This window comes from Podarcis filfolensis (genome assembly GCF_964270895.1).
Source record: "Podarcis filfolensis genome assembly, chromosome: 15".
Taxonomy (NCBI): Eukaryota; Metazoa; Chordata; class Lepidosauria; order Squamata; family Lacertidae; genus Podarcis; species Podarcis filfolensis.
Genome location: NC_139618.1, coordinates 44,031,280 through 44,054,938, shown reverse-complemented (window position 1 = coordinate 44,054,938; position 23,659 = coordinate 44,031,280). Strand labels below are relative to the sequence as shown.

Sequence of the window (23,659 nt, the reverse complement as noted above, 5' to 3'; positions counted from 1 at the left end):
CAAAAGGACGGGGGGGGGGGGAAGCATCTATTTTAAGCAGTTCTTCACACAATGATTGTTGCAAGGGAAGACAGGGAGCAATTTCCCCCTCCTATAGCCACACAGTCAGATCATCCCCCATTACAACTCTAAGGTTCATGAGGCAGAAGTTGGTGCCAATTTTCTTATAAAAGCCCCTTCCCTAGGAATAGCTTATGTGCAACTGGTTGCAACACTTGGCAATTTGGCTCGCAGCACAGGAGCCCCACGTGACCCTGCAGATAATGCTGCAAAACAGAAAGAGAGGAGCAGATGCTGCAGAGCTCAACTTTCTCCTGACTGCCAAATTCAGGCCGCAGAACAGCAAATTCCTTTACTTGCTAGATGAGGACCCGGAGAAGCCAATCTGGAGGAGGGCATTAGCAACATCCTTCAGTTGTCTGGGCAGGACATCATGTGCTGCCAAGAAGAGAGACTCCTGCCAGGTGAGCAAGAAGAGAGGGCAGGCGAGGGGGGCGGCCACAAAAGACTCACAGGCATGTTCTTCCTCCAAATCCCAGGTCAGGCTAGGATTACTCTATGGCGGTGGTGGCAGACCTATGGCACGCGTGCCAGAGGGGGCACTCAAGAGCCCTCACCCCCGCACAGAGCCGGCAGAAGGCAAGGGCAGCGCGTCGAGTCCTCAGCTCAACTTGTGTCTGAGTAGAAGTGCCTCGGATAGGGTGTGGGGGGTGTGCAGAATGGAGCCACAACCTCCAGGGTGCACATTTTCCCTTGGGGAGCCTCCGTTGTGGGTGGGGAGGGCATAGCGCTATGCACGCGCTCAGAAGCGCACTGCTGCGTTGGTGGGCCGCCGAGGTTTCCAAGCAGCCGCTTTCCTCCTGCTGCTGCTGCGAGGTTGAGGCTTTACACACCCTGCGGTGTGGGAGCGGAGTCCGAAGTGGAGTGGAGGCTTCGTGCTGCATCTGAGAGCCCCTGCACCACCAGAAGGCAGCTAGGCACTCCCCAGCTCAGCTGCCCGATCCCACTCCAACTTGCACGCAAGCAGGAGCAGGGCGGGGATCTCTCGGCTAGGAAGCACGAAGCCTTCACTTCTGAGAGATTCCAGCCATGCTCCTGCTTGCTCGCAAGTAGGAGCGGGATGGGGCAGTTCAGCTGGGGAGTGCCTAGCTGCCTTCAGGTGATGCAGGGGCTCTCAGATGCAGCTTCTGGGCTGCCTCCACCTTCCCCAACCTCAGCAACTATTCAGCCTGGCTGCCTTCACAGGGCTGCAGGGGATCTCATGCGGAGGTAGGGACTCTTTTAAACTTCTCCCTTGAGGGGAGTGCAGCCGCGAACCCCTCAATGGAAAGTGTGATGGAGCCTGCACCTCCCCAGCTGAGCAGCCCCGATCCAGCTCCTGTTCCTGTGCAAGCAGCAACACTGCCTAGCGGAGCAGCCCAATCCAGGAGCCGGAACAGGAGCAGGCTGGGGGTGGCGGCGGCTGCGGCATCCCTTGCCTGCTCGCCCCAGCCCAGCCTTCCCTCACTCAGCGCCTCCGGAGCTGGAGGATGGGGTGGTTGCTGTTGTGGCAGTGGAGGGACCCAGCACTGGAGGGTAGCAGGTGCCTGCTCACTTGCTGCTCAACCCGTCTTCCCTCTGAAAATGGAAGTGTGGCACTCAAAACGGAAGTTATACTCAGAACAGAGCATGGGCTCTGGAAAAAGTTTGAAAACCGGAACACTCATTTCCATGTTTGAAGTGTTTGGGTTCCAAGTAGTTTGAGAACTAAGCAGTTCGAAAACCGAGGCACCACTGTGTTGCTGCGCCAACCTCCCCTGCTAAACTAAAATCTCAGTATTCAGGTTAAATTGCCGTGTTGGCACTTTGCGATAAATAAGTGGGTTTAGAGTTGCAGTTTGGGCACTCGATCTCTAAAAGGTTCGCCATCACTGCTCTATGGTAAAGGGAACACAGCCCCAGAGGATCCGGAGGGCTGCTGTGTGCTCAGAAGTGGAGCATCTGCTCTGCAGGCAGAAAGTCCCAGGTTCAATTTCAAAAGGCTTCTCCATGTATGCCTTTATTTATCTGGAGCACTTGCACCCCACTTTTCAGCCAAAGAGTCTCCCAGAGGGGCTTACTTACAAGCAGAACAAGACAGTCCTCACCCTCAGGCTTACAGTCTTAAAAAAGCACAATACACAAGGGAAAAGGAACAAGGAGAGAAGAAGAAATACCCAGGCACCAATTTCTAAACCGTTGTTCCTGCAATGACCAGCAATTCAGAAGGTGAAGAAAGGCCCCCTGGTGGTCAAAAAGGCCCCAGGGGTAGAAAAGATGTTTATGAAGTGCAGGGTGAAAAAATTAAATAGGAATGACGAGCCTCAGAAATAAAGGGCATGGAAATTCACAGAATTCATTTCCCTTGCCAATTCAGGAGAGAAAGTCCATTTGTTTCTCATATTTATGTATAAATACTTAATCTACACTTCCAAAAACACATAAGCAAAAATACAGCTAACATTGAAATTTTGCACTTCTCCAAATTTGGCAACACAGTTCTCCAGAATCATATATATTAGGGGAAAGTCTTATAAAAATGAAGATAACATACAACAATGCATGATATGAAGAAAAATCACATGCATAATTGTATATCTGAGAAGAAATTCCCACTAAAATGCTTCTGAATTTTCAGGACTTTAAAAAAAAATACCAAAACCTTCCAGGTGTGGAAATGGGCAGAAGAGAATTTAATATTAGAAAAAAGAAGAAATTGGGAGAAACTGAAACCAAAAGATCCGTCCATGTCTATTCTTGATAACACTGTGTGTTTACTAGATTTAGGTGCTGGAACATGATCCCATCACTGTGGCTGAAATCTTCCCTGAGAGCTGCTCCTTCCCAGTAGAGCATCTCTCCTTGAATGCAGGACAGTCATACTGTGGGAGCATATGAAACATGATGGCACAGCCAATGCCAGGCTCACATGAAAGGGAATTGGCTTCATTTCAATCTGTGCCTTGCCAGGGCTGTTGTCCCTGCCCTTTGCCAAGAAAGGACGGGTGTTCAAGCAGGGAGCACCAGAAGGCTTTCCTCTCACAGCCAGCACACAGTTGACCAGCTGCTGCTCAGAGCCTCAGAGCCAAATGCAAACACTCAGGGGCAGAGGAAGCCTCTCTGGCACCCTAGGGGAGCATGCACGCTCGGCAGCCCATACGGACGCTGTGCCCTCAGCCGCTCTACAGCTGGGGGGAGGCAGCAGGCCATCTTGTCACCCTCCCGGGTGGCACCCGAGGTGCGCCACCCCCCCTACCTATGTACGCCCCTGCAAACACTTCCACTCAAGGTTAAAATTAAGAAGTGATCTTAGATGTGCACACAGGCCCCCCTTTCTCATTGCAGGCTCCCCGTTTTTAATTGCATATGCACATATGTGAAAGTGAAGTGACTGCCAGATGGAGCACCTAGAACGAAACACAACAGGCCTCAGCAACAAGAGGCACCTTCTCTCCCAACCTTTTGATGCCTCCTGTAAGCTCTTCTATGCTTAGGCAAACCTACTGAAATTGCACTTTCCAAAACAATAGGTGGCCACAAACTCACCCATTCTCCAACTTCTACGGTGCGCTTCTCCAGCCAAGTAATGTGTAAAAAAATGTAGACACCAAACTATGAAAATTTAAAAACAAAAATGGATCAATTAGACAAAATTGCATAATGAGAGAAATTTGCCCTGAAATGCAGGTAAATTTTCACAAGCACTTAAAAAAATTACAAACTGACATGGAAATGTGGAGAACTGAATCCGAGGCTGGAAAAAGAAGAAACTGAAACTGTTAGATTCCCCCATCGCTAACAATGGCCAGGACACTGGGCCTCACAAGTGCCGTGGATGAGGGGTGGAGCTGGGTCAGGATACCTAAATGTTCAATGAGCAAAGCATCTGGAGGAGTCCAGAATCTCAGTTGGGATTGAGTTTGGAGTTGTTAAATGCTACCCTCGCTCTGTTGGGAGCTCTAGCAGCAAAACTCACTAGAGGGAGCTTTGAGATGGCTTTTCCAACAGAAAGCACCAGAAAAAGAAGGCTCCCTTCTCCAGAGTCAGAACAGCAAACAGCAGGCCTGTGGTTTCCTTTCTGGAAGAATCTGAGCCATTGAGATTCTCTAGACTCTGTGCAGCCTTGGCTTACTCCCACACCGCTTGGCATCAGGGCTGCACACGCACATCCCTCAGCACATAATTTTCCTGTAACCGTAGTTACATAACATTTTTTGCAGTTGCTAAGAAACGTGGAGTGGGAAGAGGCCCTGATGTGGCTGTGAGAAAGCCTGCAAATAAATACAGGAGGAGATAAGCTGACTTACAGCAACTGTCCAAGGATTCAGGAAGACAATGCACACTTCATTGGAAATAAGTCTTGCCAAACTCAGTTGGACTTACTTCTGAGTAAACAAGCACAGGAACAGGCTGTGCATCCCCATACACTGACAAAATGTTGCGATAGAAAATGGGTTCAGAGTGGTAGAAGAAACTCCATGTGCTGATTTATTTGGGTGCCTAAAATATTGATGCTGCCAGTTGGGGGTGGGAACATCAGAAGCTGCCTTCTAGCAGGTCAAAACATTTATCTATCTAGCCCAGTATTGTCTACTGGAACTGGCAGCACCTCTCCAGGTCTCAGGCACAGGTTCTCCCCCCCCCGCCCCCGACCAGCATCTGCTACCCAGTCCTTTATTTAACTAGACCTGGACCTTCTGCACTCAAGCAGGGGCTCTATCCTTTTCTAGCCCTGCATATGACTAGCACAGAATTGCATCCAATACACAATATTTCAGCCGGATCTTAAGACTCTCAGCTTCTCAGTTTAGAAACATCACACATTTCTAGCACTTCAAAGCTCCCCCAGAAAGTACCAAAAGGTGGAGGTCATTCTTGCCAAATCTGAGAAAGTGAAGTATTGTTTTAATAAATTCAACCGGAGAGCAGGAAAAGCCAACATGGTGCCCCCAGATGTTGTTGGATTACAACTCCCATCAGTGGCGTGTGGTGAATTTTTTTGTAGGGGAATAGTTAGGGCCAGAGATGCCAGCTTGCAAGGACGATGGGGCGGTTTGCGTGTGACATTGCACATACTGTATGAGCATTCCGACTCCCTCCCTAAGCTGGGCAGAAACTTCCTGGGCTTTGGGAAGGAGGTGGCAGAGGAACATTTAGGGGACTACCCTAGTCCACCTAGTCAATAATCATAATCAATCATAATCATAATAATATATCCTGCCCATCTGGCTGGGTTTCCCCAGCCACTCTGGGTGGCTCCCAATCAAATATTAAAAACACAATACAGCATTAAACATTAAAAACTTCCCTAAACAGGGCTGCTTTCAGGTGTCTTTTAAAAGTAGGATAGTTGCTTATTTCCTTGACATCTGATGGGAGGGCGTTCCACAGGGCAGGCGCCACTACCGAGAAGGCCCTCTGCCTGGTTCCCTGTAACCTCACTTCTTGCAATGAAGGAACCACCAGAAGGCCCTCGGTGCTGGATCTCAGTGTCTGGGCTGAACGATGGGGGTGGAGAGGCTCCTTCAGGTATACAGGTCCGAGGCCGTTTAGGGCTTTAAAGGTCAGCACCAACACTTTGAATTGTGCTTGAAAATGTACTGGGAGCCAATGTAGGTCTCTCAGGACCGGTGTTATAAGGTCCCAGCAACCACTCCCAGTCACCAGTCTAGCTGCCGCATTCTGGATTAATTGCAGTTTCCGAGTCACCTTCAAAGGTATCCCCACATAGAGCGCATTGCAGTAGTCCAAGCAGCAGATAACTAGAGCATGCACCATTCTGGCAAGACAGTCCGCGGGCAGGTAGGGTCTCACCCTGTGTACCAGATGAAGCTGGTAGACAGCTGCTCTGGACACAGAATTGACCTGTGACTCCAGGGACAGCTGTGAGTCCAAAATGACTCCCAGGCTGTGTACCAGGGGCACAGTTACCCCATTCAGGACCAGGGAGACCTCCACACCAGCCCACCCCGTCCCCCAAGAACAGTACTTCTGTCTTGTCAGGATTCAGCCTCAATCTGTTAGTTGCCATCCATCCTCCAACCACCTCCAGGCACTCACACAGGACCTCTACTGCCTTCACTGGTTCTGAAGTAGAGGTAGAGCTGGGTATCATTTGCATATCGATGAAAACCCAACCCAAACTTCCTAATGATCTCTCCCAGCGGCTTTATGTAGGTGTTAAAAAGCATGGGGAAAAGGATGGAATCCTGAGGCACCCCACAAGTGAGAGCCCAGGAGTTTGAACACTCATCCCCCAACACTACTTTCTGCACACGGCCCAGGAGAAAGGAGCGGAACCACTGTATAATTGTGCCCCCAGCTCCCAGCTCTTCTAGATGGTCCAGAAGGATGTTATGGTCGATGGTATCAAAGGCTGCTGAGAGATTCAGCAGAACTAGGAAACAGCTCTCACCTTTGTCCCTAGCCCGCCGGAGATCATCGACCAGCGCGACCAAGGCAGTTTCAGTCCCATGATGAGGCCTGAATCCCAACTGGAAGGGATCCAAATGGTCCGCATCCTCCAGGTGTGCCCGGAGTTGTTGAGCAACCACCTGCTCAATCACCTTGCCCAAGAATGGAAGATTTGAGACGGGGCGATAGTTGGCCATATTGGCCAGGTCTAAAGATGTTTATTTTAAGAAGGGGTTTAATGACCACCTCTTTCAGTGGGTCTGGGAAGGCTCCCTCGCAGAGGGAAGCATTCACCACCCCGCAGAGCCCATCGCCCAGCCCTTCCAGACTCGCTTTCATTAGTCAGGACGGGCAAGGATCAAGGAGACAGGTGGTCGGTTTCACTTGTCCAAACAGCCTGTTTACAACCTCGGAGGTAACAGATTGGAATTGATCCCACACAACTTGACCAGACAGAACTCTAGCACTCTCCCACCCCACCCCTGCTCCCACGGTGGAATCTACCTCTTTCTGAATCTGTGCAACTTTATCTGCAAAAATTTTTGCAAAAGCATTGCAGGAGATCTTGGGGGCCCTACCAGGCCCCGGTGATGAAGGTGGTTCCGATAGATTGCGAACCACCTGAAAGCGTCTCCTGCTGCTGTTCTCTGCAAATACAATAGAGGCAGTGAAGAAGGTCCTATTTGCAGTCGCTATCGCCACTTGGTAGGCTCGACGTTGAGCTCTAGCCCGTGTCCAGTCCAATTCAGAATGAGTTTTCCACCACCGACACTCTAGCCATCTCAAAGATTGTTTCATCACCCTCAGCTCAGGGGAAACCACAGGGCTGTCCGGGCTCCATGCAATCAGAGAGGGCACTTCAGAGCCAGACAGTCAATAGCCCTGGTTAACTCCACATTCCAGCGGGCCACCAGGGAATCGGCTGAAAGGCCATCAACATGGGATAAAGCATCCCCTACCACTCTCTGGAAACCATTTGGATCCATTAAGTGGCGGGGGCGGACCATCCGAATTGGCCCCACTTCCCTGCAGAGGGGGTCGCGGAGAAGTCCAGTTGCACCAGGAAGTGATCTGACCATGGCACTTCTTTTGTTTCACTTTTACTTAGTGTCAGATCACCAACATCCATAGAGGTGAACACCAGATCTAAGCCATGTCTACAACTGTGAGTTGGGCCAAACTTTTTTAGGGACAGCCCCATGGAGGCCTAACCACAGGCCACTGACTCCCATCATTCCTGACCAATGGCAATGCTGGCTGGGGCTGAGTTGGGAGTTCAAAATACAGACGGAGGGCACCACATTGTGCCACAGTCTTAGATTTCAATATTGTTATGAATATGTGGGGTCCCTGGACTCCCCTTCTGACTCCGAGACCCCCCCTTCTAATTCCTGGCTTTAGCATGTTGAAACACAAGGCAGGAGCCAGCCTGGTGATGGCCCCCTAAAGATGAGTCTTGGGGGACAAAGCGAGTGGCACCGTGTCAGAGGCCTCTGAAGTAGAGTTTTAGAGCTGAAAGGAGAGGAGTTGTTTTTAGAATTGCAGTTGGCTGGGATGTGAGCTGAAAGAGAAAAAGTGGCAGCGCAGAGCAGAGAGACAGAGGGCCGTGGCATCCAAGACTGAGACCACAGGAGAAGCAAGAACCTATTTGTGCGTAATGCTGTGAGTTCCTCCATTGTAGATATGTGTACATAAACCCTATATTACAAGGACACCACAGTCTCTGTTGTGCCTCATTTCCAAAGGAAACGCAAACACTGGTAATCGCCTGGAACCCCTGCAATCTTGCATCACTTGGAGATCAGGGTGGTGTGTTCCATGTCTTCCATTCCTTTGCCACTAAAGCACTAGTACCCCCATCCTCAGGACTTCTCAAAGACCCCAAGGCTTAACCAGGAATGTCATGGTGGGACTACCTGGAATGAGCTACCTGGAACTGCCAAGCCTTCATGGGGCTCAGAAGGGGCTGGGTGTGTCCTCTCATCCCAGAGAGCTGCCTTGTACTGAGTCACGCTAACAGCTAATCATGGTCTGCGCTGCCTGGCAGCAGCTCCCAGAGTTTCAGCATGCAGAGCATCAGTTCTGCCATGGAAATCCTGGATGCCCTTCCTCAGCCTCTGGGACTGGGAGCCAGTAAGAAGTCTCTGCCCCGGGCAAAGATGAGGAGCTTGGCCTTTGACTTTTGCCCGCCCAGCAGAGAATGTGTTTCTGCCTTCAGGATTTCAGCCTCCAGCTTCCCCCATTGCTGCCAGCTCCAGCAACTGTCTCCATGCAACCTGGGGTGACAGAGACACCTCCAGAGCTTTGAAGCAGGGATAGCCCAGGCTGAAATTTCCCTATCACTGCTTTGCAGATCTGAGGCACAATTAATAAAGCAACAAGAGAGATGCAAACTGGCATAATTTATTTTAGTTGAATGGTTTCTGATTTGTGGTATGTACGTGGTGCCCTGGAGATGAACTGCAACCGCTGGTGTGACTCAGCTGGCCACGCAGTATATGTTTCAAGTTGCATTTCAGCTAAGAAACAGAGGAGCAATACCAATTGGAGTGACAGCCAGAGACAGAAACAACACATCCTCAAGGGGTTTGATGCTGCAGGTAGCTATTGGAGAAGGACCCAAGCTCCATCTCCAAAGGCATCTCCCAGCAGGGCTGGAATGCCTCCCGGAGAGCTGCTGCCAGTCAGTGCCAACAATCTAGAGCTCAGTGGACCAATGGCCTGGCTTGGCATGAGGCACCTTCCTGTGTTCCACAGGATCACAGCCGAAAAGACAACACATTCAAGCCATCTCTCAGTTACAGATCTCTGCAGTGTGAGGAACAGACTCTGTTCAAAAAAAATGGAACTTCCTTTTCTTTGCAAACACACTGACACTCACTTAGCACCATTGCTGGGAGACAGCCAGTGCACATCTTAACAGGACCAAATGCAAGAAAGCTCTTCAGCAGGAATACAGAAAAGCAGAATACAGTGGACACATGAGTAGCGAATGTGATCCGTGCGGGAGGCACGTTCGCAACCTGCAGTGCCGCATCTGCGCATGCATGGGTCACGATTCGGCACTTCTCTGAATGCGCAAAGCGCGATTTAGCTCTTCTGCGCATGTGCGAGTGCCGAAACCCGGAAGTAACCTGTTCCGGTACTTCTGGGTTTGGCACAGTGTGCAACCTGAAAACGCGCAACCTGAAGCATCTGTAACCAGAGGTATGACTGTAGAAGACATGACTATCCATCACCCACAGAGGGAGGCAATATCCTTATCATCCTAACTATCCCTCTGACTGTTAGTCGAAATTAAGAGCATATCAAATTAAAAGCAACATTAATAAGGTTTTGTTAGAACTGGATATGGAACAACTGATGGGTTCAAAATTGGGAAAGGAGTATGGCAAGGTTGTATATTGTCTCCCTGCTTATTTAACTTATATGCAGAATCCATCATGTGAAAGGCTGGGCTGAATGAATCCCAGGCCAGAATTAAGATTGCCGGAAGAAATATCAACAACCTGAGATATGCAGATGACACAACCTTGATGGCAGAAAGTGAGGAGGAATTTAAAAACCTTTTAATGAGGGTGAAAGAGGAGAGCGCAAAATATGATCTGAAGCTCAACATCAAAAAAACAAAGATCATGGCCACTGGGCCCATCACCTCCTGGCAAATAGAAGGGGAAGAAATGGAGGCAGTGAGAGATTTTACTTTCTTGGGCTCCATGATCACTGCAGATGGTGACAGCAGTCATGAAATTAAAAGACACCTGCTTCTTGGGAGAAAGGCGATGACAAACCTAGACAGCATCTTAAAAAGCAGAGACATCACCTTGCCAACAAAGGTCCGTATAGTTAAAGCTATGGTTTTCCCAGTAGTGATGTATGGAAGTGAGACACCTGCTTCTTGGGAGAAAGGCGATGACAAACCTAGACAGCATCTTAAAAAGCAGAGACATCACCTTGCCAACAAAGGTCCGTATAGTTAAAGCTATGGTTTTCCCAGTAGTGATGTATGGAAGTGAGAGCTGGACCATAAAGAAGGCTGATCGCCAAAGAATTGATGCTTTTGAATTATGGTGCTAGAAGAGACTCTTGAGAGTCCCATGGACTGCAAGAAGTTCAAACCTATCCATTCTTAAGGAAATCAGCCCTGAGTGCTCACTGGAAGGACAGATCCTGAAGCTGAGGCTCCAGTACTTTGGCCACCTCATGAGAAGAGAAGACTCCCTGGAAAAGACCCTGATGTTGGGAAAGATTGAGGGCACAAGGAGAAGGGGACGACAGAGGACGAGATGGTTGGACAGTGTTCTCAAGTCTGACCAAATTGCGGGAGGCAGTGGAAGACAGGAGGGCCTGGCGTGCTCTGGTCCATGGGGTCACGAAGAGTCGGACTGAACGACTAAACAACAACAACAACAACAACAACTAAATTGACAGTTAACACAGGATTTGACCTGAAAAGCTCACACTGTGCTTTCCTCAATCTTGTACGCTTGCTGTAAGCTTTCCCGCACATTATCGGTGGGCTTGGTGTTACTTCCGAAATAATTTAGGAGATTCGTTTAGCTGTGTTGGGCTGTTGTAGCAGACAACAGTGAAGTCTCATGACACTTCAGGAGATGCTGTTACTTTACAGTGGGATTTCATCACATGCCAGCAAATTCAGGTTCTGTTATTAAAATTCATTTGGTGTTTTTGCACAACAGACCAGCTCCCCCCACCACTATTTTGTACATTTTGTGGTAAAGTGATGAGAAGATGTACCAATATTCCACTCATGTCTTCCCCCACCCAGCAAACAAATCAGAATGAATGCTCACAAAATAGTTAATACTACCTAACCTCCAGACAAAAGTTGTACAAAGTTCATCAAACAGGTCCTCTTGTGGACGGGAGTCCACCTCATCAGATGCAGCAGACTGGAGTCCACAGAACTTTATGTCAGGGATGGCAAACCAGCCTGGGGTCCTCCAGCTGTTGTCCCTGGCCACGACAGGGGGAGGGGGGAGACAGGTAGAAACTGCAGTTCAGCTACATCTGGAGGGTCACAGGTCAGCTACCACTGGCTTATGCACAAGACACTTCGTTTTGGGAACATCAATGGTCTGACTCAGGATAGAGTCAGACCCTTGGTCCATGTAGCCCAGTTGCTCTTTGGTGTTGGAGGGTCTACTTGGAGATGCCAGAGATTGAACCTGGAACCTTCTGCAGGCAAAGCAGATGCTCTGCCCCTGGCCTTTGGCCCTTCCTCAAGCTTCAGGCAGTAGCGGCTAGCATGCAACTCTGCAGCTGTTGTTGGACTACAACTCCCATAATGCCTCAGGTGCAGAGACCCCAGGGGTCAAATTGCCACCCCTGACAGTCATTTGGGCTTCTTCACACAATCCCTGAGAACATGCCCCAACTGTATCAGTTGGAAGGGACCACAAAGGTCATCAAGTCCAACCCCCTGCAATGCAGGAATATTTTGCTCAACACACAGCTCAGACTCATGACCCTGAGATTAAGAGTCTCATACTCTATCAACTGAGCTACTCCCAGCATCTTCACACTTCTGTCTCAGCGACAGAAACACTCACTTGGTTATGTACACAGAATGGAAGATAGAAGAATCTCCAAGGACCTGGTCTATGGTGAGCTGCCTTTAGGCACCAGGGCCCTTTGGCAGACCAATTCTGTGCAACACAGACCTAGCAAATGTGACATGAAGGTCGGCAACATCAACTCTGCCATGTAGGAATCCCTTGCAGATGAGTGCAGTGCCTGGAGACAGTCAAGTCATGCATCCACAAGCGTGACCAGAAGAGGAATGACCGCTTGCAGGAGTGCGAGAAAAGAAACATCCTGGTGCATCTGCAGCAGCACAACCAGACTACTTCATCTGCCCCAGCTGCAACAAAACATGTCTCTCCCCTATCAGTCTCTACAGCCACAGCAGGTGCTGTAACTCTCCAATGGTATGACTTTACCCTTGAAGGCACACTCTTCCATTATCTCCCAAGACAGATGGATGCCAATAATGTTTGGGTGGGGTGCAAATTTGGAACCTGTTTTTTTTAAGGTGGGGGTGTCCTCAAGACAGCATCTGCTTCTTCTTCTCACAGAACTGTTTGCACCAAAAATTACAAATGGGTTCTCATAGATAGTTTGTAATTGCTGTATGACTTCCTATGATAACATCTAAAAACAAAATACAACTGGAACTAATAACAGGAACCCAGGGCTCAGGTTGTAAGACAGCATATTCCAGAATGGTCTCTGTGTGACATCCCACATTTGCTGCCTGTGTAAATGTGAAATCATTGGGTGGTGGGCAAGGGGGACTTTTGCAAGTGTGGCTTCCAAGTTTGCAAAGCACTTTTCTCTCCCTGCTTTGGCAGGGAAGAGGACCATCCTCTCCATACCTGGGCAGGGACACCTTTGCCATGCAGAGATAGCAAGTGTGAAGATTATCAGCAAGTATTGAGCGGTCGTAAGCCTCAGTTAGTAACTCCCCCTTTGTATCCATTTTGTTTTTAATTTGTATCTTATATTCTAGAGAAACATAAAATAAAAAAGATGTTCCTACTTAACATGGATCACAGCCAAGCAGAAGGAGGGGAGCACTTGATCTTCCTGGATTCCTCATTAGGTGAGCAAGGGATGAAGAGGGCTTTGCTAATGTGAATCCTGATGGTTCTCCTTTATTCTTTACAGGGTTTCAAGGTAAAGAGGTAACTGAAAAGCTCCGTAGTCTATATTGAGGGCAAGGGGCATTTGCACGTGTATTATCAATAAACACTTTCCATATTTTCTCAATCCTAGATCTTTTGTCCTCTGGTTGTGTTAATTTCTCTCAACCAGTACAGTAGGGACATATTATATAAGCACAATTTCAGTGGCAGGATTTGAGTGCGGGGGCAGAAGCTGTGCAGCTGCATGAACTTCATCAAAGGCCTCAAGGGCTACAGAGAGAGAACAAGGATTTGGACCTCTATGATGTATTAATTCTTTATTGACAAATGTCCTGGTTGGGCAGGTGTGGTGGGCTGATTTGGGGGCGGGTGTGTGGAAGCAGCAAGCACTGAGACAGTACTAGGTCTCAGTAGAAGAGTCCCATGCCTTTTATCAGCTCAATATTGTTTACACCGACTGGCAGCAGCTCTCCAGGGCTCTGGACAGCCCTTCCCAGAGATGCCAGAGAGTGAACCTGCCTGAGACAAGGTGTGTGCATGGCACGTGCTCCATCGCTGGTAGAGAGATGAAGCAATAGGATACCTTCCACCTGTGTAATATCTGTGTGCCAGGGAGCTGTCAAAAGTCATGGAGCAAGAGCCTGGCAGGAAATGAGGCAGCAACAGGAGGTGTCCCCTTGCCTTTTAGTCACACCTGGCAGAACTGGTGTGCCCTTTCGCTGTACCTTTTCCATCCATGTTAGGCCACAGTCACAACATACAGTACATTTAAAGAATGAGGGTACCATGTTCTGGCTTCCCAGAGTGGCTTCACATTTGATCCTTCTTCCCAGGGGACTCTGGAATTGTAGCTCTGGGGTGGGAATGGGGTCCCCTAACAACTCTCAGACCCTTAACCAAGTAGCACCCCAGAATTATTTGGGGGAACATTGGCTACGCACTCACAGGCTGCAGCTTCCTAGGGCCTTGGGGAGAAGATTTTCCCTGCCCTACCTGACCATCCCAGAGACTGAACCTCAGAGCCCCTAAGGCAAAACAAGTGCTCTCCCGCTGGGCTGCCACCCACCTCACAGCTGCCCACAGGTACAGCACAGCACAGACAGAATCCTCCTCCAGTCTTACACATCCAATCCTTTTCACCCTCCAACACTTCTAATCCTTTCATTTATAAAGGCATCCAAGTGAGTAACCATCAGGCTAGCTTATTGTGACAAATTCCAGAGGGGAGAGCATTATGTTTCAACAAAAGCAGCAGCAGCAACAAAAAAATTGTGGCACCTTAAAGACTAGCAGATTTATTGTGGCATAAGATGTCAAAATAAATCTGCTAGACTAGTCACAAATTTCAGAGGCCAGGATGTTAAATCCACTTCCCGGGAAGTAAGCCCCATCGGTCACAGTGGGAGTTACTTTGATGTAGACACATAGAGAAGAGGCTCAGCTGGTTTATTGTCCTATCTCCAGTAGTCCATGAAAGTTAATGGGGGCCCTTGCAAAGGGGTGGACAAGTGCAGAACAGGAGAGCATGAGAACAGGATTGCAAAAGATCAGGAATGCTGTGCTGAATCAGACCAAAAGCCCATCTAGGGCAGCATCTTGTTCTCAACCAGATTCACTCATTGATTGGTTTATTTATACAGACTTTTTGGCCCGAAGGCTCCCAAAGCAGTGAACAGATTAATGCAAAAGAAAATATAATAAAATTGCAGTAATTGCAAACACAAAAGTACAATAACTACAGGAGATATAGAAAACAGCAAAAACCAGAGACACCATCAGTTGAGGTGCTGCATTTGCGCTCTCACCCCAAGCTCCACTCTCCAAACCTTCCGCGTCTTAACTAGAAGCCAGTCTGACCCCCATTTGCCTGCCGGCCTCCTTCCAGCCACAGTTGTTCCACCAAGGAGGAAGTCCACCCACAAACAACAGTTCAGGGGGAATCCTGTCACCTGCATCACCCTCCAGAGGATAAACCCCAAGGGAAAATACCCCTTTGGGGAGGCCCAAGGCTATGGAGCCTCCAAATAAGCAGGTCCCCCCCCCGAAACCGCGATGGCAGAAACTTCCCCTGGCTGCCCGTGGGCCGGGCTGGCAGGCTCAGCCTTCTGGCTGCTCAGCCTGCTGCCCTTCTCCAGGTGCAGCAGCAGCTGCGGGACAAAAGGGCAGAGGAAGCTGCAGTCTGTAAGTCTCCCTCCTGCTCCCTGCCTCCAGGTGCCTGGAAAGCCCCCAACTGCACTGCCCTCCCCATTCAGAGGCCTTAGTTCTGCCTCCAAGAGAGGAGAGAGAACATGACCATCAGTAGGGGAGAATGTGGGGTGGAGACAGCCACCCAGAAGCCATCTTTGACCCACAAGAGAAGAAGGGCCCAATCCTCTGCAGGCTCACTGAAGCCTGTCCGATGTCAAGGAAGTTTATTCTCTAATGAAGCAAAGACGATCAGGATTGCAGCCTAACTACAATGCACAGAAAACGTCTCCCTCCGAGCAGCCGGGGCTTTTCAAAAATTCCAATTTTCATAGGGGGCTGATCAGCCTTAGCTATGACGGGAACAAGAGGGGAGCTCTTATTTTGTCATCTGTATCCCACTACCTTTCAGGGAGCGCAGGGAGGGCGCGCACACGTCTCCCCTTTCCGTCTTATCCCCACAACAACCCTGCGAGGTGGGCTAGGCTGAGAGATAGGGACTGGGCCAAGGTCACTTCGTGGGCTCTCGGACGCTCTAACCACTGCACCACCCTGTCTGCCCCACCAGCTTTTCCTCCTCGTTTCACTCTTAAGGAAGTGGGGGAGTCACAGTGGGGGAGTTACACCCCCTTGCCAGGGAGGGTCACTTGCCAGTCTCTCCCCCTGCACTTACCCGGCCCCCTCCAGCCTACAAGGCGGAGGCGGCTGCTGCCCGCGGCGGCTCAAGGTCCCCCCCATTGCCCACGAAGGCGCCTCGCTCCACGGGGAGAGCCGCCCGCCGGGCCGGGGCGTCGCCGGCTCGCAGCTCTAGGCGGACGCACCGCGCCCAGCTCCGGCCGGAGGGGCGGACCCGGCCGGCAGGTGCGGAAGGGCAAAGATCGGCCGCGTTGCAAGCGCAGGAGGAGCGCAGAGGGGACGCGAGGGAACCGTAGGAGCCGGAATTGCCAACTTTTCCTACTGCAGCTCCTCCTCTGCTTTTTTCCAATAAAAGCCCAGAGACATCGAAGTTGAGCCGGCGAGTCTTTTCCTGACACGGAGACGAAGCGAGCCTAGGGAGCTACAGTTCTCTTCTGTTAACTTCGCCGGGAGCCAATGTTTTCTCTGGCGGGGCGCCTGTGCCTTTATAACGCAATAATTCCTTAGGTGAAGCTTCTCTGAACCCCTCCTGCTTGGTGCCAAGAAATATGTCACTTGCTGATTTCTCATCGAAAGCACAGGAGTGGAGTTGGTAAAATATAAAATAAAATAAGTTGCTGTATGGAGCACACTGTGAGGGCTGGTCGGTCGGTCGGTCCTGGTTTGCTGTTGTTGGAAATGGGGCTGCCAATGTATTCTCGTGGCTTTGCTTCTGTGCATATAGCAGCTTCCTTAGAGGTGCAAATGAAGCTGGTGAGAAAACACCCAGCAGTGCCGGCTGCTGTTAAAGGGACTAGAAGGGATCCAGCCAAAAGAAAATGGTAACTTCATACGGAATAGGCTTGCTCTTTTTTGGGCATCTGTGTGCATATAGTGCCATGCGTAAGTACCTGTGAGAGGGGCACCTGTGTGTTTCCTGACAGCAGTGCTCTAAGCCGCCTCATTTTCCTAGCAGGAAGTGTTTCTATCTGTACAACAGCTAGGAATGCCAGGATTGAAACTTCCCCTGAAAATGCAATTGCAGCCCTAGGAAAACTTTCAGTCCTGGAACAAAGTATCAGTACTGGATAGATGGACATGCCATTAGGAGGGTGCATGCAGCTGTTCTGAAGAGCAGCAATCTGCTTGCTGGTGGAGGGAGGGAAGCAGCAGCAGAAAACTGCACCTGTCAAAAGCTGCATGTGGAACTTCCTGCCACTTTGTGGCAGTGGAAGGAATACCAAGCAGAGCACCAGAGGCCCTCAGGTCTCTAACCCAGGCCATGTCCCTCAACTGCCCTGCTCCACACCCTCCTTGGGAGCTTTTGCCTGGCTGGAATGTTTCCTTGAATGGTGACAATGTCTCTTGCTCACTTGGATGGAGATACATATGTGAAGAAACCTCTGTCTTTTGTGTGGTACAAAGTTTCTTGCCTTGCACACTGTTTGCCTCTGGCCCTGCCTACCCCAGCATGCAGCCCCTGGAAGGTTGCCCAGGGGGAGACGTAGCCCTGGAGCTGGGAAAGGCTCCCTGCCTCTTTTTAGAAGTCCAAACTACTTATTTCTTGATTTGGAGAGATACACAATTGCAGAATTTGGAAAAGCCCACCCTGTCCTACCAGAAGAAAGTAAGAAAGGCACAGACCCCAGATGAGATCAGTGAGATTCTCAAGTCTTGGTTGGCCAAAGAAAGTTTGTTAATGGGAGAGGCAGTGGGTGGAGTTTTAAAATAAATCAGTAGCTATTTTTATTTGCAACAGCAATAAAAATCACCCTTGTTTTCTCCTTAGGCAAAAGCTCGAGGTGCCTAAAATAAGAAAACATAGTCAAGTAATGAAGCCCAAGTAGCAACAGATTAAGATGGAGCACAATGGTCAAGTCAATTCTCTTCAATAAATGGCAGGACAGCAGGCAGAATGGTTGGCTCTTGGAGGACTGCAGTGCTCTGCTGGCGTCCCAAGAATGTCATCGCTTCTCTCTGGGAAGGTTTTCATAATGCTTTCAGAAACAGGGAGTTCTGCCAAGTGGCAATAACTCATCCCCCCCTCCTCCGTTCCACAAAACTGAGGCCCAACTTTAAAGAGAAACACACACGACTGGCCCCTGGCTTGCTCTTTAACTAGATATGTGGAATCCACAGTAAAAACATTGCCAACACACTCAGAGATGCAGAAGCACCAAATGAGAATTTATTGTATCAGTTTACTAGGGATGTCTGCTTTGGTTTCTCTCAGTTTTTGATTTCTCCAAACTTAAATTCTGGTATTCACACCTCCACATGAACTTGCAAATTTCTTTCAAGCAGTTCTTGTGAAAATTCATCAGCATTTTAGTATGAATTTCTCCTGAAGCACACACCTTTATATGCAGTTTTGCCCAATATACACATTTGCAAAGCACATTTTCCCATTTTTGTATGTCACTTTCACTAGTACATGTGTCTCCATGCATGCTTCACCCTAGTATATGCATTCTTGTGCAGATTACTTGGCTGGGGAAATGGTACTGCAAAATTCAGAGAAGTGGGTATTTCGAAGGATCTTGCTGTGTTGTTTTAGAAGGGACAAATAATGCAAATTTGCCTTTAAATATTGAATTACTCCTCCATCCCTAGTTGGAGCTCTGAGAGTGTGTACGTGTGTGTGTGTGTGTGTGTGTGCAGAAGACCCTGGGAGCCATAGCCTGTGCCAGAGCAGGTGCTGTGCATGATAAAGATCCCAGATGTAGTTCCTGACATCTCCAAATAAAAGGATCAGGGAGCAGGTGATGGTAAGGATTTGTGCTACAGACTGTTCAGTGCTGGGTATATGGTGGTTTTGGGGTGTGTGGAGGGTGTGGAGGGTAGAGCCCACATTCTGTATGCACAAGACCTCTGGTTCAGTTCCCAACATCTCCAGGTGAGGATGGAAAAGATTCGCAATCTTTGAAGCTCCTGAGAGCAGCTGCCAGCCAATGTCATCATTACTCAGTTAGATGGACCTAAGATCTTCCTTCAACAAGGCAGTTTCCTACAGCTCTATGACCAGTTTGGTAGTTGCTGCACCCTGGCCATCCATATCCTAAGACCTGTTTAAATTGTGCAGTGGAGCCCACTGGCATCTGCTCTCATGTTTGGCATCAAAAAGCCCTGCTGGCCCATCTAGGTCAGTGGGTCTCAAAGTTATTTTCTCTGGGCCAGGGGCATATGAAGGCGGGGGCAGGGGGGCGTGCCCTGGGTGGGTGCCACCTGGGGGGGGGTGACAAGATGGCCTGCTGTCCCCCCAGCTGTACAGCAGTTGAGGGCGCAGCGTCCGTACAGGCTGCCGCGTGTGCACGCCCCGCCCTGGGTGCCGGAAAAGCTTCCTCCGCCACTGCTCTGGGCCACACTTTCAGAATAAATATCTGCTGGTACCACACCAAATATTTTATTGATAAGAAATATGTGGGGGGCGGGGTGGAGAAGCAACTCCCAGCAATGCTTCATTTGTAACACAGAACACAACTACTTTATAATATGATCCTGAGACATCCAAAAAGTATAAAACAATGCTGCTACATAAAAACATGAATCATTCCCAAATAGAATTATAAACAAGCCACTTAAATATGTACCCTAAGTATGTATACAAACTCAGTGAGAGGTGTGAGCTTGCTTTTACCAGGTAGTCTTATTTATAAAAAATATTTTGATACCATACTAGTTTGCATCTGTCTGTCTCGAGAGACAATGGAGTACGCCTCCAGGGGTAAGGTGCATTGGCAGCACTGAAGTGACCTCCCCTGGGTGCAAGCCTGGGCAGTGTATTTGGAGACCCCCCTTTCTCTTGACCTCACTGATGGGGTCCAAAGAAAGGCAGAGCAAGACGTTTGGCCCAGCTGGGCTGCAGTAGTAGCTGGAAGGAGGTGTACAAGGTGCCACCCAACCGTCTTAGGGACTCCACTCCAGATTTCTGTAGGGTTTCCTCCTGAGCCTTCCCTTCTCCCAAAGATATCCCGCAAGGCAGCAGAGGTTTAGGATCAGAGTTTTCCTTCACCTGGATGGGCTCCCTTCCCAGGTGGACAAGCCCCACGTGCCCCTCACTTCCCTCTCCAGCACATGCAGAAACCACCTTCTTGACCGTTGGACCCACTCTTGACCTCATTTGCTCCATCCGCCAGAGCCTGTCTTTGCATGCAGGGAAGACCCTAACTTTCCAAGGGTTTAAGACCCATCAGCCAACCTCACCTGCTTAGCCAGCCAGTTGAAGCCATTTCTGGGGTTGTGGCTGCAGTTACATTCTGACAATTTCTAGGAGCCACAGGTGAGAGTTGAGTGCAGGATGGGGACAAGGTGGGCAAACTACTCTTGAAGGAGCATGACGTGTCCCCCACCAGAGGTGCTACCCCCTCTCCTAACACGCTGTACACCCCACTTTAGTTGTATAAGTCCAGCATTATAGAAGCCACTGTTCTATAAAGTAACAAATACAGTAAATAAAGATTTGGAAAAATTCTACCTGTATAGCACTTTTTTAAAACTATCAGGAGAACCATATGTTAGGCTTTTAATTCAGTATTCTGTTTATTAAGTATGGATTTGGTTACAAACTCTGCTGCTAGCCGTGACTCTCCAGGATTTCAGGGAAGGTTCACTCCCAGCCCGACCTGGTAGATGCTCTACCACTGAGCTACACCCTTCCCTCAAACCACTGGGAGAGAGCCCTGTTGCCAGTCATTGTGGACAACATGAAACCAGATGAACCCATAGTCACTTGGTCCAAGGCAGCGCCCAGTTCTCCACACACTGGAAACATCCCTCAGACCTTTAGACAAAGTGGAGGGAGGTGGCAAACTCACCCTGTGTGGTGCAGCCTCTGAAATTCAAGGTGTCCTCTGCAGCCAGCACCCGCCCCAGAGCCTTTGGAGCTCAGCACCGCTTCCAGCTTCTGCTAGCTGCTCCTCAGGCTGTGCCTTAGCAGGAGCTGCCAGGAAAGGAATAGATGGGAAAGATGAGCCACACAAACCAACCCCATGGAAAGTTCCGTGTGCTGGGAAATGATCAAACTGAGACCAATCCCTCACCCTATGGCCAAAGGGCAGCCTTCCCGATGTATTCCTGGGGAGTGTGACTAAGCACAACTGTCTCACCATGACTTGCATTGCTCCTTTAAATGTCCCTCAGGAATTTCCATTTCACCATGTGAGCAATGACAACTACGATCTCATCAATGCTGGGAGAGATCCCTTGGGTTGTCAGCATGCAGCCCCTATGAAACAACCTCAGCACCTCCTGGGAGTCCCCCAGAGTGTTCCTCCTGATTTGCTTGCACAAAGCTTATGGGGAGGTGAGCCCAGCCTTCATTGAGCATTGGTTCTGATTTGATAGTCCATGTGGAGGTTAAATTCTATCTGGTGTTTATAGAGCAATTGTTTTGATCCAATTGTGGGGCAGTTATTCATCAGTGAACAGTTAGTTCTGCATCCTGTTATCACAGTGATCAAGCAGATGCACCTGGGAAACGTGCAAGTAGGATCTGAGCACAAGAACCCTCTCCCAGCAACTGAGAGCCATGACCATCCAGCTATGGAGGCAGGGCAGAGCCATCTTGGCTAGCGGCCATTGTCAGCCTTCTCTGACTCAAATTTGTCAAATCCTCTTTTAAAGCCATTGCTCTTTACAGAACTCTAGCACACAACTCATCTCCATGGTTGATGCATTCCAGACATTCCAGCTGTCCTTATTTACCATGGTCTCTATTTTATGGAACACATTGTTGGAAAAATAGCTGCCTCTATTTTGTCCCTATTTTTGTCCTTGAGGAATGCCTTGCAAAAATGGTTTGCAAGGGTTACTGGAGTTATCATTCTTTGGAGTTGAGCTTTCTACCCAGTTTCTGTAGAACAGACTTTATCAACCTGGTGTCCTCCAGATGTTTTTGACTGGCTGTGGCTGATGGGAATTGTGAAGAAACATCTGGAGAGCACCCAGTTGATGAAGTCTGCTCTAGAAGCTAAACCTCTGGGCCTGTACATCTTGACTGCAAAGTGCACACATGGAAATACCTGTACATGAACTTTAAGGTCCCATGCACTACACAGTGGAGGCTGCTCCATTAAGGCAAATAGGGAACTGCCCACCAACCTCAGTTGCTCCCACCTGCCTACTTTGCTGGTTACAACCAGAATTGCAAGAGGATGTGTATGTGTGTGTGTGAAGAAGAAGAAGAGTTTGGATTTGATATCCCGCCTTTCACTCCCCTTCAGGAGTCTCAAAGCGGCCCACATTCTCCTTTCCCTTCCTCCCCCACAACAAACACTCTGTGAGGTGAGTGGGGCTGAGAGACTTCAGAGAAGTGTGACTGGCCCAAGGTCACCCAGCAGCTGCATGTGGAGGAGCGGAGACGCGAACCCGGTTCCCCAGATTACAAGACTACCGCTCTTAACCACTACACCACACTGACTCTCGAATGCATTGACTAGAATGCATTGACTCTGCCTCTGCCCATCCTGGATCGCCCTGCTTTCTGCCCTGCCAATCTCAATGGGCACTACTCACCCTGTACTACATAGCCTAGGAAAGTCATTGCAGAGAGGGAGGGAGAGGGGGAGAAGGGGAGATGGGGAGAGTGGAATCACGTCACCAAAAAAAGAGCATATGAGGTACACATCATGTCCCTAAGCTATCAGGCACAGTCCATCAAACTAATCATTTGTGATACACACAAATAATAATTTATTTGATGGACTGCCTGGCAACTTAGAGACATGCCAGCCTCTCTGCTCTGCTTGCAGTCACCAGGATTAGCGGGGGTGGGGTGGGGGTCCCTGCCCGTTTTATGTGTGTGCTGTGCAGAAAGTCCATTTCCTCCCCCCTGCTCTTTTCCTCCTTGGTCTGAAGCAACAGCCAAGCTCTGTATGGCTGCCCCCTCACCCCCCTCTTCTGATTGCGTCCTACCTTCCTCCAGCTGCAAAGTCCTTTGCTCCTTGCATCTTAAGAAACAACCATGAAGTAGAAAGACGAGGCCACGGAGGAGCTTTGAGGAAGGAAGGGGACGAACCAAGGCAGGGAGGGACGGGATGGAGGTATCTGTCAGAGCGCGAGGGAGCAAAGCTTCTGGTCAGAGGAAAAGGATGTTTTGCAATCTTTGGCAAAAGGAACTTGACAGTGCCCTGGGGATCCCCCAGCCAGACAGCCTGGGCTGAGTCTCAGGACTTGGCAGTGGGGCTTGAGAATCCTTGGATTTCAGCCTTGCAAACGGAAACCCAGGTTGGATTGGGCATGTTCTCCCCCTTTCCTGCCTGCTCCAGTAACAGCCCCACTCCTGTCATGCTGTTAAAATGCACACTTGCGCTGCAGTGAGAACAAGAGGCCTCTCCACCAGAGAACTTTCGAGAGCTTGCACATTGTTTCCTTTTCCTTTAAAAAAAAAGGACTACAATTGCCTCCTTTAGGTTAAGAGAGCAATGGGGTGCCTTCTGCAGCTCAAGGGCCACATTCTTTTCTAAGAAACCTTCTGGGGGCCACATCCCTGCAGTGCACAAGGCCAGAGGCAAAGCTTAGTGGAGCAGAGAACATACACTTCCCTTGGTGCAGTCAGCCTGTCTCTCCTCCCAGGCAGGCTCAAGGATGCTGGGTAGGTAGGCAAAAGTCATCATGGAGGGTGTATGGGGGCAGGCTGTGGCTTGGGGAGAGTCCCAAGGACCAGAGAAAGATGCCTGGGGAGCCACATTCAGTCCCTGGGGCTGAGGCTCCCCACTCCTGGCCCCAGTGTCAGGATTCCTGAATCTATGTCAGGAGCCAGA

At 49.5% G+C, this 23,659-nt stretch overlaps 1 protein-coding gene across 7 annotated transcripts in view; it reads right to left on the bottom strand.

The window, feature by feature from the left end:
• Positions 1-22,995, bottom strand: part of TACC1 (transforming acidic coiled-coil containing protein 1) — an 88,177-nt gene extending 65,182 nt beyond the window's left edge. For 2 of the 7 annotated variants that reach the window (XM_083588499.1, XM_083588491.1), the window contains exons 1-2: positions 22,812-22,958; positions 20,714-20,838 (exon numbers count right to left, since the gene is read on the bottom strand). Coding sequence is in view for 3 of the 7 variants with exons in the window: in XM_083588498.1 (XP_083444624.1) it covers positions 15,958-16,022 (65 nt within the window). In the remaining 4 variants the exon portion in view is untranslated. Of the gene's footprint in view, positions 1-15,957; positions 16,115-20,713; positions 20,839-22,811 lie in introns of those variants that run through there. The other 5 variants (XM_083588490.1, XM_083588492.1, XM_083588498.1 and 2 more) reach the window with 5 other exon arrangements.
• Between the last annotated feature and the right edge of the window lie 664 nt (positions 22,996-23,659).